We start from the raw sequence: 18,618 nt of genomic DNA on the forward strand, positions 1-18,618 counted from the left end.
ACCCCCCCTTGTACGTCAAAGAAGCGTTGAGAAGTAACGATCGAGTGGTTTTACTTTTGGAAGGGGAAAAAAACAACACTTGCAAGATTAGGTAAAACCTCAACGTGTGATTTGGCTGGATACATAATTCATTAGAACACACAGGCATGAATTGAAACCGAACGACCGCTGTCCTTCGCAGAGCAAATTGGAGAATACTTTAATTCACTACGAAAAATAAGCTGCGTTGAGAGTGATCTTAATACATGACTGAGTCTTCGTATGGTAAGCCAGTCCCCTCTTGTCGGAAAAACTGTTTCTCCTCTTGTATAGTTATAAATCCACCGTAAAGAAACAATCAAAGATGTCTTTCCACGTGAAAGCGTCTGCACTCGGACTAACTCCGAGCTCGTCGACAGCGAACGGACGCGATCAGCAATATATCACAGGCGAGACATGTCCCTGCCCGGTGACCATCGAGCTCAGCACCGCCGTATCCGTGTCCCTGGGCTTGGATTCGGCTCCACAGCCCAACGACCTGAATAATTGCTCCAAGAACGCCTTCGCAGAAAGCGTCCCGTCTGCCGCCGCCAACAGCACGCAAAGTGCGCCAGAGTTCGGACCAGGGGTGAGCGGGTCCCCCGAAGTGATCAGGGGGCAGCCGAAGGACCCGGAGGAGATGGAGCAGGGCGCCTTCGATCAGGTGTCTGATGACATGTATCAGGGCAGCTGTATGGGTCTGCTCGGATCCAGTCAAGAGGACTCCGCGCTGCCCGAGACGCGTGCTCGTCCCGCGATAGCACGATGTGTCGTCAAGGAGTCCAACTTGTTCATCATGAACGCTGTGGACGAGCCGTCCGCTCCAACCCGACAGGACGAATTGCTGCACGTCAAGACCTCGACTCAAACGGCGACCCCGCCACTTTTCAGGGACACACCGGGGATGTGGTGCGTCGGTGAGCATGTACTATACAGCGGTCGGACCGAACCGGAGAGAAGTAGATCGTGCGGACATAATTTGTCCTGCAAATACTGTAACTATGGGCAACCCTCTTTTGGACCGAGGCAACACTGCTATTGTGCCCCCTCCAGCGACGGCAACGGGGATGCAAACAGTGGCTTACAGACAGTGATGGCTCAGGGGTACGGCCAGGTGGAAAGTTACCAAACTGCGGTTCCACAATGCCTGGGACATTACTCCAACATCAAGATCGAATCTCCCAGCTGGGTTGAATACAGAGATCCAAGTTTCAGGTAGGTCCGCAAAGTTCATTTTGATAATCAATAGGCCAAAGGCCTCCCTCTGATGACACTTCAAATAATTTTAGTCTTCATACACCGTGCCTATTTGACTGCAGTTGTTGCAGTTTTATTTAACCATGGTAGGGTGAAAGTAAGGTTGGCGGACGATGATGCAGCTGTCTACGTTGGTGACCTATACACATTTCAGCATAATGTCATTTGTACTCATGAGAAGGATGTAAGGACTCTAGTGAATGGTGTTGTACAACTCAGCCTAAACCTCTAAACCCCAGAATTTGTTTTTTGTGACGTCTTATTATACTGCTAAAATTAAAGGACGTTTATCAGTGCCATTACAAATGCGACTATTAAATCGTTTTTTACGAATAAGTTTCATTTTGGTTTGTATTAATATATATATATATATATATATATATATATACAAATATGATATTATATTAGTAAAAAAAATATCCCTCAATGAGTCCATTCTCCAAAATAATAATCTGAAGAAAACCAATATTATTTAGTTTTATTGCCGCCATCTTTCTAAAGTTTCCTACGTTTTACTCGTGGAGCAGTGCCATTCTGAGGTGCTTAGCTAATGGGATTTATTGATAATCTACCTTTTACACACGTTGTCATCTCTATGAATAGCTATGCTGAACTGTAGCTCTTGTGTTCTGGGGCCAACCCCAGTTCATGGCTTCGTGTGTCGGCATTGCCTTGCTTCCCTTTGCTAGGATGTCTTTTCAACGATAAGACCGTCTTGTGATTCAGCCCTAAGAGCAAAGGTGGAATGGCTCTCCAAAAGGCTTTGACACATTAACACCTTTGAGTTAATATTTCTTTAATATCTCTTTCTGTGATATGTGATCTATTCTCTTTCAAATAGGCATACTGGTGTAATACTCTACTCTTTTATTCTGCGGTTTGTGTGTGTGTGTGTGTGCGTGTGTGTGTTTGTGTAGATATGATGATGCGTTCCCAGGAATGAGCATGTACCTGTCAGACCGTAGAGTGTGTCAAGTGTGTGGCGACGATGCCTCGGGTTGTCATTACGGGGCCGTCACCTGCGGAAGCTGCAAGGTGTTCTTCAAGAGGGCTGCAGCAGGTACACACACACACACATGCATCCACCAACTTTGATGCACACTAAACAACAACTTGAAACAACTATAACGCAGTTACAGCTGAAAGTACACACAAATGTTAATTTACGTCACCTCTAAAAACAGTACACACACTTTACAAACATACGCACACATAAAACGCCTATTGGCCATTATTTGCCATCCCGTTCAATTAAGCCCACCAACTCTCTCACGTAGACGGGGCAGAGTGACCTTAGATTGAAGCGGTAGAGAGAGAGAGAGAGAGAGAGAGAGAGAGAGAGAGAGAGAGAGAAAGCGCGAGAGAGGTAGAGCTAGTTTTTTTGTTATTGGTTCACGCCTACATGTTGTTGTTACGACTGGTAGCGGGGGCATTGCTTAAGTACAGTGCGCGTGTGTGTGTGCTTTTGTGTGTGCACTCATGCGTGTGCCCGCGTGTCTCTAGGTAAACAGAACCACCTCTGTGCTAGCCGCAATGACTGCACCATCGACAAACTGAGGCGAAAGAACTGTGCCTCGTGCCGCTTAAAGAGATGCTTCATGTCTGGCATGAGCCTCAAAGGTGAGCCTCTCTCCCTTACTCCCGGTCTCCCTTACCCCCTGTCTCCCTCTCTCCCTGTCTCCCTCTCTCCCTCTCTCCCTGTCTCCCTCTCTCCCTCTCCCTGTCTCCCTCTCTTCCGGTCCCCCTATCTCTCCCTGTCTCCCCCTCCAGTGTTTCCCTCAGCACTGTATAGTTAAGGCGGCCGCCTTAACAACAATAGGACCCCACCTTGACTACACGAATATAAAAAAAAAAGAATATATATATATATTCTTTTTTTTTTTCATTATTATGCATTAACAAAGTACAGAACTCTCGTAGGGTATCGTTCGAGTTATTGTTACGAGTGCTAAATATCGGCAGAAGTACTGTAGCCATTTCATTTCAGCGCAGGCCAACGGCACATTCCAGGAGGAAAGTGCCAAACCAAAGCAACGCTCGCCCACAACCTTATGGAAATGAATAACAATATTAGTTTCATAATTTTCTTATTTAATGTTGGCTCTTTGTCTCGCTCCCCATTCGTCAAGCTGTTTTCCTTTATTGGCCTTGTCCTGTTTTGTGTAATAAGCACAGCAAATAAAATGGTTGGCTTGATATACAGCATTTGGAACTATTCATCGTTTTCCTTTAGTCTATCCACTTTAATTGACTTAATTGGTTTTTAATTGAATAAATAGTTGTTTGGGTTAGAAAATGTCCTATCCTTTCCATCGTCTCTATCACGTGCGATTCTATCCTTATCTCTTCTATTCCATTCTATTCAGGTCGGAGGCTAAAGGTTGCCAGTCAAACGCGAAGCAGGGATGAAGAGATGCCCCAGGCGTCTGGGAGTGATCGAGTGTTCGATGCCAGCAGGATCGCCCCCACAAGCCACGCAGGTGAGGCTCAGGCTCTCTGTCTGTATTCTGTCGCTTTGTATTTGTCGGTATTCTGTCCAACCTCAGGTTTAGCTTCCCTCATTCCAAAGTGACTTGAGACCGATCTGACAGTAGCAGGAATATCATCGGTATTACTGACGCGGTCCTCCACAGCAATGCCTTTCAGTACGAAAAACATGAGGGGGCAATTTGTTCAAATATTTATAACAAACTTTTTAAGAAATCGCTTATTATATTATAATCAATATTATTTAGAGTGTAGAGAGAGGGTTGAGGGTCATCACCGGGTGGAAAGTGTGGCGGGGCGCAGGTCACTTCCTTTGTCTAATGCTATGTGGTTGTGCTTAACATCGATCCATCCAGCCTGCGTCACCGTACATCCATTGACCTGTTCGTTCTCTCCTCCACCACTGTGTTAGGCGGGTCTGTCTGCTTCGGCTAAGGCCCTGCTCCTTGTCTCCTCCCAGCTGCAGCCTGCCCTCAGAGCCTGGCCCGTGGTCCCTCTCCAAGCCTGCACTCCTGTCTCTCCCTGCTTAGCCAGCTGCAGGCCATTGAACCCATGGTGGTCAATGCGGGCCATGACCCCACGCTGCCCGACAGCCCCAGCTCCCTGCTGACCAGCCTCAACGAGCTGGGAGAGAGGCAGCTGGTCACGGTGGTGCACTGGGCCAAAGCCATACCAGGTACACTTCTGTGGTGTCTGTCTGCCTGTCTGTCTGTCTGTCTGTCTGTCTGTCTATCTATCTGTCTGTCGGTCTCTAACAGTCTGCGGGTGTGTCTATCATCTCTTGTCTATCCGTCTCTTTTCTATCTCTCTTTCTCTCTAGCTCAGTCTCAGTATATCCATCTCTCGCTCTCGCTTGCTTTGTGTACGTCTAGCACCCTGTCTTGCTATCTCACTCTGTCTTTCTCTGTGTCTCTCTTTATCTATGTCTCTCTCTCTCTCTCTCTCTCTCTCTCTCTCTCTCTCTCTCTCTCTCTCTCTCTATCTATCTTGCTGTGTTTCTGTCTGTGTCTCTATCTTTCTCTGTGTATGTCTATCTCTCTCTCTATCTTGCTGTATGTCTGTCTGTGTCACTATCTTTCTCTGTATATGTCTATATCACTGTCTCTCTCTCTATCTTGCTGTATGTCTGTCTCTGTGCCTATCTCTCTGTTTGTCAAAATCTTTCTGTGTCACTTGTCTATGTCTCTTTATTTCTATCTTTCTGATTATCTCTGTATGACTCTCTATCTTTATATGTCACTTTTTTTTGTGTCTCAATCGCTTTGTGTGTGTGTGTGTGTGTGTGTGTGTGTGTGTGTGTGTGTGTGTGTGTGTGTGTGTGTGTGTGTGTGTGTGTGTGTGTGTGTGTGTGTATGTGTATGAGAGACTCGCTATATCTCGCCCTTTCTAGCTTGTCTAAAGTTATCAAGCAGTCTAGTCTCATCAATGAAGTGGTAGTTTGGAAAATTATTCTCTCAGGTGGTATTTTAGCATATATTATGTTGGAAGAATGAACAAAAAGGAAATTATATCAATATAAGCTATGTACATCAGCATTTATATACACACATACATACAAATACAAAGTCAAAGAGCATCTCACCATCTCTAATGCTAGCCAAGGCCAAATGTTTAACGCTAAACAAGACCTGGCCAAAAGCTCCTTTCAGATTTAATATTTTCATAAAGGTTAACATACAGTCATACACATTTGTTTTCTCTATTAAATGCAAACCGTGGCAGAGCAAAGATTTAAAACACATTTGAGGAAAAGATCCAACAGAATCACCATATTTCTGATATCTGCCACTAGAGGGCGATGTGTTCACGCGTATAACAGAAGAAACACCACCTCACACTATACATACAAACCATGTCTTTGTTTAAAGAATGGAGAATTATTTTTTCATGAATGTAGTAATGTAGTAATACACATAAAAAGAGTGGTCAGGTGACTGATCCCCCCTCACCTGGGCAGGTTTCCGCGACCTGCACGTGGACGACCAGATGTTCGTGATCCAGTCTTCGTGGATGGGGGTGATGGTGTTTGCCCTTGGATGGAGGTCTTATACGCTCACTAATGGCTCCATGCTGTACTTTGCTCCAGACCTGATCTTTGATGAGTATGTCAACAGCTAAACATTGCATTTCCTAAGCTATTTTCCCTTAACGAAAAAGTTTCCCTTTTCCGTTATTAAGTTTGTTCTCTATTGAATAAACTATTGCCTGTCTGCTCACCCCCACAACAAAGTTGGCATTATAGTTTGTTGATGAATCAGGAGGTTTGAACTGTCACTGGGAACACAAAGTGAGCACACTTATTCATTGTGGAGTAAACAAGTATATATTTTTTATTTCCCTTCTTTCCCCCCTTGCACCTGCTTAACACATAGCCCCAAGAGGAATCGCCTGAATTCATCATTTATTCTACTTCAAGATTGAAACATCCTCGTCAATTTAACCAAGATCAGAGCTTCTGTCTCTGTTTTCAGTTATTTTGCTTTCATCTTAAAGCTTTCACTTTTATTTTTTAGCTCCCCTCATAAAGCTACCGTTCTAACTGCTCTGGAAATGTTTTGGCCCCTTCACACCGCCTCACTGTCTTAGATCTTGGGGTGGTATCGAGACACATGAGCAGGCTTTTATGTTGAGTATTTCCCGTACATGCATCCAGGATTACTAGAGCCACTAAAATCAGCCATGCAAAACATATATATACTTTTATAAAATAATGATGTTATAGTTAAACATGTATCATAGGTGCCCACTATCCCCCCCGCCCCCCTCAGTTGTTACAATGTCATTAAGAAATATTATGGAAAAATACTGACATTTAACTAGTGGTGTATATGATAAATATACTAAACACATCACGATTCTGTAGGTGGAAATCATTCATGAACGGGTTTAGACTACAAACGTAGCACGCATAAACAGGAAGAGAAACAAGTGACTCAATCATAGGAAGTGCCCTACATATTTGATTGTGTAGCAGAGAAGCAGCCGTATCATAACAGCGAGATGGTGGGTTTCCCCTACACTGCCCCTCTTTTCCATGAGAGAGCTGGGTTCAGTCAGCGCAGCGTTGAGGAAGGTTGTGTGTGTGGAATCCTAAAGCAAGCCCCTGGTCCCCTGGAGCTGCCCGCGTCTGTCTGATGTTTCACGCGGCCAGCAAAGTGCTCATTCAGTCTGCATTAGACCTCTGTCACTCTAGCTGGCTGCAGCCGACCTGAATGGTAATGGATACGCGTGCCCTTGCATCTGACCCTCATTTTTCTCTGCCTCTCCGTCTCCTTCTCATTTTCCATTATCCGTCTTCGCTTATTTTTCTCACCTGTACCGCTACTTTTTTTTCTTCTTTTTCTTTCCCTCTCCCCCTCCCCCTCTGTACGACCATCTTCGGGTGCCTTCATTGCGAACGCCCCCCCCCCCCCCCCCCCCCCACACACACACACACACACCATCCACCTCCCACTGCCCACTACACGTTTGTGATGTCTTTGTCACCCCCTCTCCCCTCCATCGGATCCCTTTCCTACCTTTAATCCTGCCTCCCATCCCCCCTCTCCCTCACCGTGTATCTCCCCCCCGCCCCACCCCCCATGTGCTGTGTTCCCTCCCCCCCTCCCAGGCAGCGGATGCAGGTGTCCAGCATGTACGAGCACTGTGTGAGGATGCAGCTCCTTTCCCAGCGATTCAGCATGCTGCGGGTCACCCAGGAGGAGTACCTCTGCATGAAGGCCTTGCTCCTCTTCAGCATCAGTGAGTCCCGTCCGCCGTCGTCTCAGCGCCATCTCAGACATCTCTCCACTGTTGGTTGGAGAGTGGGGTTCTTTCACAATCACTGCGCCTGTAGGCTTACCTTTATGATGTACTCGTATCAGAATTCACAGTTCGTTACTCTGAAGGTGAAAAGTAAATATTGACATGTTGTCATTTTGCGCTTATCGCTTTTTTTATTCCATTTTTTTTCTATTGAAAAGCTATGCTGAGAAGGACCACAGCAGAATGTGATGAATTTGAGGTTTGGTTTGGTGAACGAATGTCACGTTTCTGCCCCTCCTTCCACCCCAGTCCCGGTGGAGGGCCTGAAGAACCAGCAGGGCTTCGACAAGCTGCGGACCTCCTACATCAACGAGCTGGACCGCCTGGCAAGCCACCACGGCGAGACCACCCGCACCCAGAGACTGTTTCAGCTCACCCAGCTGCTGGACTATCTGCACCCGGTAATGAATCGCTCATAGTCCCGCCACAGCGCCCCTCCATCCCCACCACCACAACAACAACCCCACCCCACCTATCCTTCGTTTAAAATCCCTGTCATCACACTGTGCCTAAGCTAGCCCGACCAGAATGTCATGGTCCCCCCCTGTCCCCCCTCCATGGTCAAAATCTTGTCATCTTATACCTCTTTCTATTTGGGCAGTGTGGAGGGTGTACTTTCTCTATGTGGATGTGTCTGCGAGTTTGAGAAGTACTTGACCGTCTCAATGTTAGCAAACCCCTCCTGCCAAGGAGTGTGAGGAGTGGCATCATTGATGTATTGGTTGATAAATGCGTCCTTGCACCGCTGTGTTGAAAATAAGTCGGAGCGGGTCCAGTCCCACACAGCAATACCGGGTCACATTACCCACCGGTTTAGCCCCTGCGTCTTGTTTACCCGCCTAGATTGGAATTGAAGATATCGCAGATTTATTTTCTAAAGGTTGTAATCCCCAAATGTTTTGGATCGTGTTCCAAGGGGCGTTTTCTGGCAGGGCACCCTTGGGTGCTGTTGAAGACTGCCTCTTAAGAGAACATCCAGATAACACACCCACACACATACACACACACCCCTCGTGACACTTCAAGCACCATAAACCCTAGAGCCCATTTAGGGGAAGGCTGGGAAGATTCAGTATCTACTTTTATTTGGCTGCCAAATTCATGATGGCTCATATATCAAATCGTTCTTTGTGCTGCGAATACTTCCATAGTCGCGCTGGTAGTTTATTAATATTTAACTCCTCGATTACATCTCATCACGCATACTACGGCAGGATATTCATGTCGCTCGTTCCTGTGTCCTGTGTTCTTGTTCTTCCAGATCATCAGGAAGCTCCACCAGTTCACCTACGATCTCTTCGTGCAAGCGCAGTCGCTGCAGAACCGTGTCTGCTTCCCCGAGATGATCTCGGAGATCGTGAGCGTCCATGTGCCGAAGATCCTCACCGGCATGGTCAAGCCCATTCTTTTCCATAAGGCAGGCTAGGACCCTTTGCCGTCCGTCCCAAGCCTCGGGCTTCAAGCTTGCAACCACGGCTCACACAAGCTCTGGGACTCCTGTCCATAAATCCATCCATTCAGAACAAATGTAGTAAGGGGTTTAAAAAAAACTGTTACTTACATTTTTTTAATCACAAGATGAAAAAGACCTTCATGGTGTTGTAATGAGAGTGAACAACGCATAACCATGTGCTATGGGTGGTCCATTAGACACAAATAATCTAACTGATACATGCTCTTAATTACTTTCGCTACCTATTCATTCATACACACATGAAAGGGAATCTAAAACAAAACACTGACAATAATATGGTAGGTCTACAATAAGTTTTACTTGAACTTTTTTGCGCACATTCCGCCTCTATCTGTCTAATTTATGTTCCTCTGTATTTGCAACAGGCATACAGCATTTTCTTCTTGATATTGATCAACAGCATTGGAGAAAATAAATGTATTAGGCTATTGAAAACATTGTGCTCAAAATGGGTTAGGGTGAACAGAGCTTGTCATAAATATGCATGATGAAAATATGTTTCATACAAGCCAAGTACGACCCATCCTAGGCTACTTTCTTAGAACTCATATTTTGTAGATGATTGTACGGGAACGACTGCGTCCGCCCAAATATCGATTCTTTCGCAAGAACAGAACTTCTTAATTCATTAATCTCCCTGAGCAATATCGATGCAGAAGGGTTTTCATGTGTCAAGCTGACTGACTGTTACAAAATACTGTCGATAATCTATTTGTAATTTTATCATGACAAAAGAAAAAAAAAACGCTCACTCATTTTATCCCAATGTCGTATATAATGACTTGGGGGAGCGGGGGGGATTATTTGTTTGCTATCTTTGTTTAGTACTGCTTGTGGTATTTTCTGTGTCATTGCCAACTACAGCACGTCTTGCCCCTAATGTGAATGGACATTTTTGTCACGGTATTAATTTTTCTACATTTTCACAAAAGTGTTACTAACCCGTGCTATATTCTGTCTACTCTTGCAATTGTTGCAACTGCTGGTGGACGACTCCGTCATCACCTTGTTACCGCTCCTTGGCAAAGGCTTCGCCGGACGCCTAGAGCCGGCGAAATGGTTCCGATTATGTACAGCTTCATGTTCCGCCACGATGTGATGCATGAGTGTTAATTGTCCGTAGATGGGGAGCGAGAATTTTCCAAAATTCTTCGCAGGTCTTTTGAATGCTTTCTAATGTCAATACAGTCAATCTCCACGAACCCTGTCTCTTTTAATGTATTTCGGATGTATAAGTGATGGCTTTAAACAGTCCTCCGTAGATGTATAAACAAGAACTGCATGAAATAGTTTCCACAGGAGGCCCGGCCACGACCTCAGAGGCTGCGATCACACCCTAGGCTCAAGAGCCAGCTTATTTTATCGATTTCCTTATCACGTCCATGACAAAGACTTGCTTGCCGGTTCTAAATGTCTCCTTGTGTTTTACTGCCATCTAGCGGTGTTCTTGAAACTGACACCTAAATCAAAATCGACAATCTGGGGTTTGCTGACATTTGCCACCCAATGTAATTGGACAAATAAACAGCATCTGAACATAATCCCCATTTCATTATTGATGTTCAGGGGTAAAATTGCATAACATAATATATTTCCTGCTATAAAGTCCTGCCATCCAAGTTAATACTTAATTGTATGCATCATTAAATTGAGGGTTCTACCATGGGCATATTAATTACTAATTATAACTAATTTGAAACCAAAAACTCAACTAAAATAATCGTATAAATTCAACCTTCTAAAGCAACTGACAAAAGTTTACATGCGTGTTTTTACATCACTGCTCTGCCATAACTAGTTTTGTTACATTAAGCATGGCTATTTTGTGAATAGTGATGAAAGCCTGAACTAGCAAAGGCAGTCTGGCTAACCTCAAGGGCCATTTCAAGTACGCTTCCCCGACCAAACAAAGTATTTGCGCTTTTCATAAAGGAATTGTAGATGAAGCGAGCGGCTGGCTGAAACATTTCTTATTCTAAAAATATTCTCTGCATCACATGTCTCTCTGGTTTTCTTTTAAAGGAATGGCATGGTGGCTTTGCAATAATCAAAAATGTATGCGTTGATGTCAACATTTGAACTCGGTTTAGATTCCATTTGATTTCTCTGTCGTTCCTGCATTAATATTACATTCAGCTCGAGCCGAGAATACTTTTTTCTTTTTTGGTCCCTGTTGGGTAGCAACTAACGACAAACCTCACCGAGTTTCTAAACACTCAATTGTAGTTCCAGTCCCCACAAACAAAACAGTAAAACTGTTTTCTTCTCTGTGTAAACAATACGCTGGACTTCCTTGATGCACAAAGGGGGAAATGGAACACAGACGTTGATTGTCCACGCCTCCAATGGGGTTTCTCAATGATGTAACCGAACACCCACCGTGCCAGGCTGACATGGAACAGGGGCTGGCGTTTGGGCAGAGGGCAGAGGGCAGAGTGCGGGGGAGGGGGGGGGGGGTGCATGCTGCCAATACAGCCGCATAGGACGTTATATAAAAGCCAAGTGGCAATAATTACTCCAACACCCAGTTTGCATAACTCATGGAGTACAGTGACCGGGAAACAATTATGACCGTAGGTGGTAAGTTGACACTCGTTCAATGGGTTGTTCCCGTGGCCGGTCTAATGGCCGACGACTCCTAACCCAAGCAGTCCATTAACAACCAATTAACTCCCTATTAATATTTTACCAGACAGTGCCCCTCATCCTGACGTGTTTTAAGGGGCTTTTCCCAGGAGTGTTTGAACATGAGCGGCTTTTAGCGCAGCATAAAGAGGTCTGTGTAATGGGCTGGAGGAGAAGGAGTGGCAACATGATAGCACTGAAAGCAAAGGGAAGAGAGAGGGTGGGGGGAGAGAGAAGGAGACAGACTTTTGCAGCTGGCCTGCTCCGTGCTAAGCCAGCCTTGGCAAGTTGGGCCAAGTAGACTAGGTAAAATGGTATGCTGTATTTAGGAAATCCATGTTACACAGCTCAGTCACAAGACTTGACACGAATACGAGCCATGTGCTCTGTGTTCGACACGCGCTGCAGTATGCACAAGGCCCTGACTCAGTGAATAATTAGGATTTTTGTTTTTCGGTCTCGCTTTGTTTACCCAAAATGGCGGTTTAATGTCAGTTGGCCTTTCGGGCCTCGACTCCTACCTCTAAGTTACATGCTCGTCACATAAATATGGCACAGGGCTTAGAGGAGGAATGTCCGTTCAGCTGTAGTTATGTTCTGAACTGTCTGGCGGTGTTCGTCGAACGGTTCCCGGCTGGGTGGACACTTAAAACTCGGACCGGGGAAACTCCCTGCCATGAGAGAGAAAGAGAGAAGGACGGGGGAGTCTGAGAGAGAAGCCATTATGACTCGCCTGGAGCTGCTCCCAGTGGATAAGGCATTTGTCTTCACTCTAAAGTATGATTTATATTTCCACCAGTCAGAAGGGTTATGTTTGTCACCGCACACTGAAAGGACTCTTGAAAATAGCAGCAGAGGCAGAAAAGCGGTGTGTGGAAGTAGAATAATAAGAAAAAAGCGGCAATTGGAGATTTTCTAATACAGTCGTCCTGCCTTCCATCTCCTCCCTGAGCTTCCCCTAGCTGCCCCCCCTAGCCTCCTTGTATAAGATCAATTTCAGTATTTATTAACTTTAGCAGAATCATAAGCTCTCTAAACATTTCCTCTAATTTATCAACAAGCATGTGTGTTGTGGTGGTGATTAAGAGAAAGGGGGAGAGTGAGGCGGTTGTATCCAGTTCCTTCCACTGGGTGTAGATGTGGGCTTAGATTTCTCCTAGGGCTGCTGATTAACTGGTTTGTGTGTGTGTGTGTGTGTCTGTGTGTGTGTAAGAGAGAGAGTGTTGTCTGCATGAGTGTGCTTGTATGCGTAGTGCATATTCTGCATACACATGTGTATGCTTATATGTGTGTATGCATTCCTGTGTTTCTGTGTTGGCATGTGTCTCTACCTGTTTGTGTGTGTATGCCTGTGTGTGTGTGTGTGTGTGTGTGTGTGTGTGTGTGTGTGTGTATGCATGCCTGTGTGTATGTGTGTCTGTATGCGTGCTTGTGTGTGTCTGCATGTGTGCGTGTGTGTGTCTGCCTGTGCGTGTGTGTCTGACTGCGTGCATGTCTGCATGCCTATATATGTTCGCCTGCCTGTATGTATGTGTGAGTGCGTGCTTGCCATGCGTGTGTGCAGCTATGTGTGTTACCATGCGTGTGTGTGTGTGTGTGTGCATGCAGGCACGCAGGGCTGAGGGTGCAGTGAGGAGGAGAGGAACTTCAGAATTTAATTTCCCCCAGCTCCAGATATTACACCCCTGCTACTCTCTGTTTTTATTGGAACTGAGACCAAAAAACACCAAGTGTTTATGATGCATTAAAACTCAGGGGGGAGGGGGGGGGGGGGGGGGGTGTGTGTGTGTGTTGAAGGTGGGGGTATGGGGGTATGGTAAAGTGGTGAATTGTAAATCTATACGTTTCCCTTAGTCTCAGAGAGGCCATTCATTATTTTAGGGAAGAACGCGTGTGCGTGTTTTATGAAGACTGATGGTTGCCTTTGCATTGCGGAATCCTGTTTATGTAGGACAGCGTTGACGTGGCCTTCTTCGGGGTGGAGAGGAGACCGAGAGAGAGTGAGAGAGAGAGAGAGAGAGAGAGAGAGAGAGAGGGGGAGAGAAAAAGAATGATGGAACCCCAAAAATCCGGAGGTAGGAGGAGGGAGTCGAGGGGAGGGGAAGGATGGGAGGGAAGTGAGTAGGCGAATGTTTGGGGTTGAAAGAATTTTTCGGCATCAGCCTAATGGCCGTTTGAACACACTGCTGGGCGATGGCACCACATTGCGTTAGATTAATTCAGCTTTTTGATGTCCGCCACCTGTTAATGATGTACAAAGGAATAGAGGGAAGCATTCCACCACTCTCGTGGACGATGCGGGCGTTCTCTGTTCTCTTCTCCCAATTACCCCACAGTAAGCTAGCCGCTAAGTTCTGAATACCTGGAGACACATTAGCCACCTCTAATTAGAGCAGGTATCCTCTCTGTCAACATAACTGCAGAAAACAGCTGCGATTAGCTTTCTTTTTCTCCCTCTCGCTCTGTTGTTCTCTCTCCCTTTCATTCTCTTTCTCTCTCTCTGCTTCTCTCTCTCTCTCTCTCTCTCTCTCTCTCTCTCTCACTCTGCCTCTCTCTCTCTGCCTCTCTCTCTCTGCCTCTCTCTCTCTCTCTCACGCTCTCTCTCTCTCTCTCACTCTGCCTCTCTCTCTCTGCCTCTCTCTCTCTCTCTCTCTCTCTCTCCGGCTGCACCCACACAGTCCTCTCCCACCCCCTGTCGCTGACCACAACCTTTGTCTTTTTCTCTGCTTAATTTTCTTCTCTAATTTCCTCCCTTGTTTGCACCCCCCCCCCCTCCAAACACCTCTCTCTCCTCCCGCCTCTCTCCCATTCCCTTTGTGAGTTGTTCTTCTCGTTGGGTTAGAACCCTCCCCCTGCCCCCGCCCCCCACCAAACGCCCCCTCCAGATATGGGCCAGTTCATTATATCCATGGCAAGAAGCATGTCCCTTACACTGCCAGCCTCTGTGGACCAGCCAAACCCGATGTGACAGCCCCAGCCACAGCTCTCATTTACAGCCATCACAGGGCAGATTTCCCCTGCGCAGGGTCCAGTCTGAAGCCTGATACACGGCGCCCATAGTCTTGTGTGCGTGCGTGCGTGTTTGTGATTGTGTGTGTGTGTGTGTTGGGGGGGGGGGGGGGGGGTGTGCATTGTTGTGTGGATGCACATGTATGGTAGATTGTTTGTGTGGTTTTGTTAGCCTGTGGGTGTGGGATTGTGTGCATGCATGCACGCGGATGTGTGAATGTGTTGGCCTGTGTGTCTCCCTGATGGGCAGGGCTTCAGATGAGGAACAGCATGGTTCTATTCTGTGCCAGTAGTGATCCTTGAAACAATGTGTTATGTGATTACCGGCCTATCCGCTCCCCCTACCTAATGCATTTTGCATACATGAAACTGCTTTCCTCCTCGTACCTTTTCCCCAGTGCTGCTTAAGTTCTAAGTGCATGCTTTGCGCAACGCGTCCAATCTTTGTGTTTGTCGGGGCAACCCTTGGGGCACGCACACACTCAGGGAAACACTCCAGAAGAAGTCAAGCCAGCTGCGTGTCTCTCTTCCCTGTCCTGTCTCACCTCACCACTAATATCCTGTATTTTCCATTCCTTTTTCCTTTACATAAACTCCCCCCCCCCCGCTCATGTCTACTCCACTCTGTTCTCCTCATCTCCTCTTCCCCTGTTCCTTATCGGCTCATCTGCGCTCTCCTCATCTGATCTCCAATAGTCGTCTCCCTTCTCCTCTCCAGCCATCCCTCCTCTCCGCCTTTCTAAATATTGTCCTTGTAGCCATAGCCCCGGGCTTCGGTTTTTGTGTCACACCGCAAAGGTCAATACACGCACACATGTGCATAGACACAGAGCACACACACACACACACACACACACACACACACACACACACACACACACACACACACACACACACACACACACAAACACATACACACTCTCTCTCTCTCTCTCTCTCTCTCTCTCTCTCTCTCTCTCTCTCTCTCTCTCTCTCACTCGCTCGCTCCTTTACACAATTTTCAAATAATATCCGTGACAGCCCTTAGAGGGACTGATTGTTTTACGGGAATTCATGTCACAGGTCAAATGATTGAATTATTAATGGAAGCTGCAGTGCAATAACAATCTGGTCGTGTCTATTGTGATTCCGACGTGATACTCTCTGGCCCATTTAAGCCTAACTTGATACTACCATGTTACAATCCAAATCCAATAACGTCGACTCTGCAAAATATTGTTTCTCCTCCTCCTCCGCCTCCTCTATTGTTTCATCTGTGGGAGCTACCAGACGCTCGCAGCCTTACAATGGATGATATTAGCGGGGCGTATCGACTGCTCAGCCCAACCCCAAGGACGCAGCAGTAGGTTTTCATCAGAATGTTCATGAGAAACTAAATCACAATCACAGGACACTTTCGCAATAAACTAATCTATAGTGGTGTGTGCGTGTGTGTGTTTGTGTATGTGTTTGTGAGTGTGTGTTTGTGTTTCTGAGTGTGTGTGTGTGTGTTTGATGGAGTCTATGTGTGTGCACGTGTGTGTGTGTGTGTTTGGGGGAGTCTGTGTTTGTGTGTGTGTGTGTGTACGTTTGTGTGTGTGTGCGTGGATATGTGTCGGTTCAATCGTTCCAAACAAAACTATAATCCCCGCTCGCGTTTACCTTGCCAGATATGGATTTTGTTTTTCCAACCCATAACTGGAAATCGACCAGGTAAATCCAAAATGTATTCACGGTTCACATAGAAATTAAACAATATCCCTCATTTTCTTAATGTGTGGAGCAGCACTCAATGATGTAGATGTGGAGGTCCGTACCTTTTAAAAGGAGGGCTGCAATGAAAGTCAAACATCTAGGTCAGCTTGTGTTACTCAAGGTGACCAGACTGTGGCTTTACTGCAGCTCAGGGTCTTTTCTCACATCGTCGGTATGTTCAAATATATTATCGTTAAACCCCCGCTGACGGAGTCTCGACCCCGGGTTCTGGGTATGTTTTGAGAATGTCCGTAGAATAACACGCAGACGGAGACATAAGGTCACCCCTTTAGCATTTATCACCGGCTGGTGCCAGAGAACATAACCTATTTTTCAGGGTTTCCTCGACATCCCAAATATAGTGAACCGGGTGCTGAGCTGAGGGCTGTCGCAGGCCGGCTGCCCTGTTAATGCAGCTGCTTAAAACGGCTGCAAACCTTTGTTATTTTATCATTTGTACATGCCTCTTCATCCAGTCCCTGGTGGGAAACGCAGGATTACAGGATTAAAACACTGAAACATGTTTGTTGAAACATTTAATATAGACATTCCTTCACTATGTTTAGGTCTCCGAAATGGATATCACAGTGGATATAAAAAGGGGTCAAAGGGAGAAAAAAAAGATGTTATAATAGCTTTCGGTTTCCGATTCCTCCTGTGAACGCGGGCTCCGACGTCGAGCTCTATCAAGCTGGTTTACGTCATTATGCACGCTTATTACGGCCCCAACAGAAGTTTTCCATCTGGGGATAGCAGTCTCCCCCTCACGGGCCCTAGCGCTACGGGGCCTTAGCGCCACGTTCCAGCTCGCTTCTCTGCCTCCCCGCCGTTCGTTAAAGCTCGTTAGAACACTGCCAGAGCCGCAGATATGACCATACCGAGAGAACCGCTGTGTTGTATTGTGTTGTGCGTTTCAATGTCTTAAGTTGCTCTGACTTCATTACGTGCCTCTATCATTCCTTTTTTTGTTTCACGGAAGACGGAAAAACAAATGCCGACACATGTAATTACCGAGTGACTCAAAACATAAACATAAGCTCCGTGTATACGGGGCTACGCTCCCAGCGGAGGACTAATTGTAACTTTCTTCTTTCTCCTTCAGTGCCCGTGTTATGTGATAGCTCGCAGCCACGCAGATACCGCCAAGCACACGCACACACACACACACACACACACACACACACACACACACACACACACACACACACACACACACACACACACACACACACACACACACACACACAGGCGACTGCGTGCAAATATGCACCCGCACGCACACACAACCACTACCCAAACACAAAGTAGGCCTATGCCGCGTACAAACCCACCCCTGTCGTTTTTCTTTCATTTTTTTTTCTTCTATATTTCCCTCTTCATCCATTTCTCATTGGAACCATATGCTACTCCCCCAATGTTGTTTACGGTGCTGACGACTGTATATATATAACGATAATAGTAATAAAGCTCAATGTGCTCCCTTTAACCAGGGGGTGATAACAGCCACTGACGTTAAGCTATCTAGTAAGGTGCGTTCCCTGGACTTTGTTCAGTGGAGCAGCAGTAAACCCTAGTAGAAGTAATAACAGTGGCCTTATGACTAACACTTCACGGCAAATTGTAAAATAGCAGCCCTTCATCATCACTGTTGAGCCTGGCCAGGGTCTACTGTACGGTACTTGGCATCCCCCCCCCCCTCTGGCAGTACACGTAAAACCACAACGCTACCAGCACAGACGGCATCTTGGCCTTGGTGGTGCGCACACAAACACACATCATTCCACGCATTACTTCCCTCAGCTCCTCGTTTGATGTGTGAGGGAGAGAGCTGGCCCTCTGTTCCACTTTTTTATTTTTTTATATTGCTCACACAGCAAAGTGTGTGTGTGGTTGTGTGTGTGCACGTGTGTCTGTGTATGTGCATTTGTGTGTGTGTGTATGTGTGTGCGTGCGTGTGTTTTTCAGTATGTTAAAGTAATGGTGTGAATATATGTGTGTGTGTTATCGTGAGAATGTGCATGTATGGGAGATTTGTGTGTGTGTGTGATAGAGATGGAGCCTTTGCTCTTCAAAGGCAGTGGAAGGGCTGCGTTACTTAAAGGCTATTAAACCTGGAGCACTGTTCACTGTAGTTGGTAGAGAGAGGGAGCAAAAGAGAGGATGAGAGAGAGAGAGAGAGATAGGGAGGGAAAGAGAGGGATTGAAAGAGA

General features: G+C 46.3%; 1 protein-coding gene across 1 annotated transcript; it reads left to right on the forward strand.

The window, feature by feature from the left end:
• The first annotated feature begins 169 nt into the window (after positions 1–169).
• LOC307081748 (progesterone receptor-like) lies at positions 170–10,244 on the forward strand. The gene is made up of 9 exons (XM_079745062.1): positions 170–1,233; positions 2,193–2,335; positions 2,779–2,895; positions 3,642–3,755; positions 4,223–4,438; positions 5,720–5,864; positions 7,373–7,503; positions 7,816–7,967; positions 8,828–10,244. Exons 1-9 carry the CDS (start codon positions 344–346, stop codon positions 8,990–8,992), a joined length of 2,073 nt encoding a protein of 690 aa, XP_079601188.1. The 5' UTR covers positions 170–343; the 3' UTR covers positions 8,993–10,244.
• Positions 10,245–18,618: the final 8,374 nt, after the last annotated feature.

This window comes from Pollachius pollachius, assembly GCF_949987615.1.
Source record: "Pollachius pollachius genome assembly, chromosome: 10".
Lineage (NCBI taxonomy): Eukaryota > Metazoa > Chordata > Actinopteri > Gadiformes > Gadidae > Pollachius > Pollachius pollachius.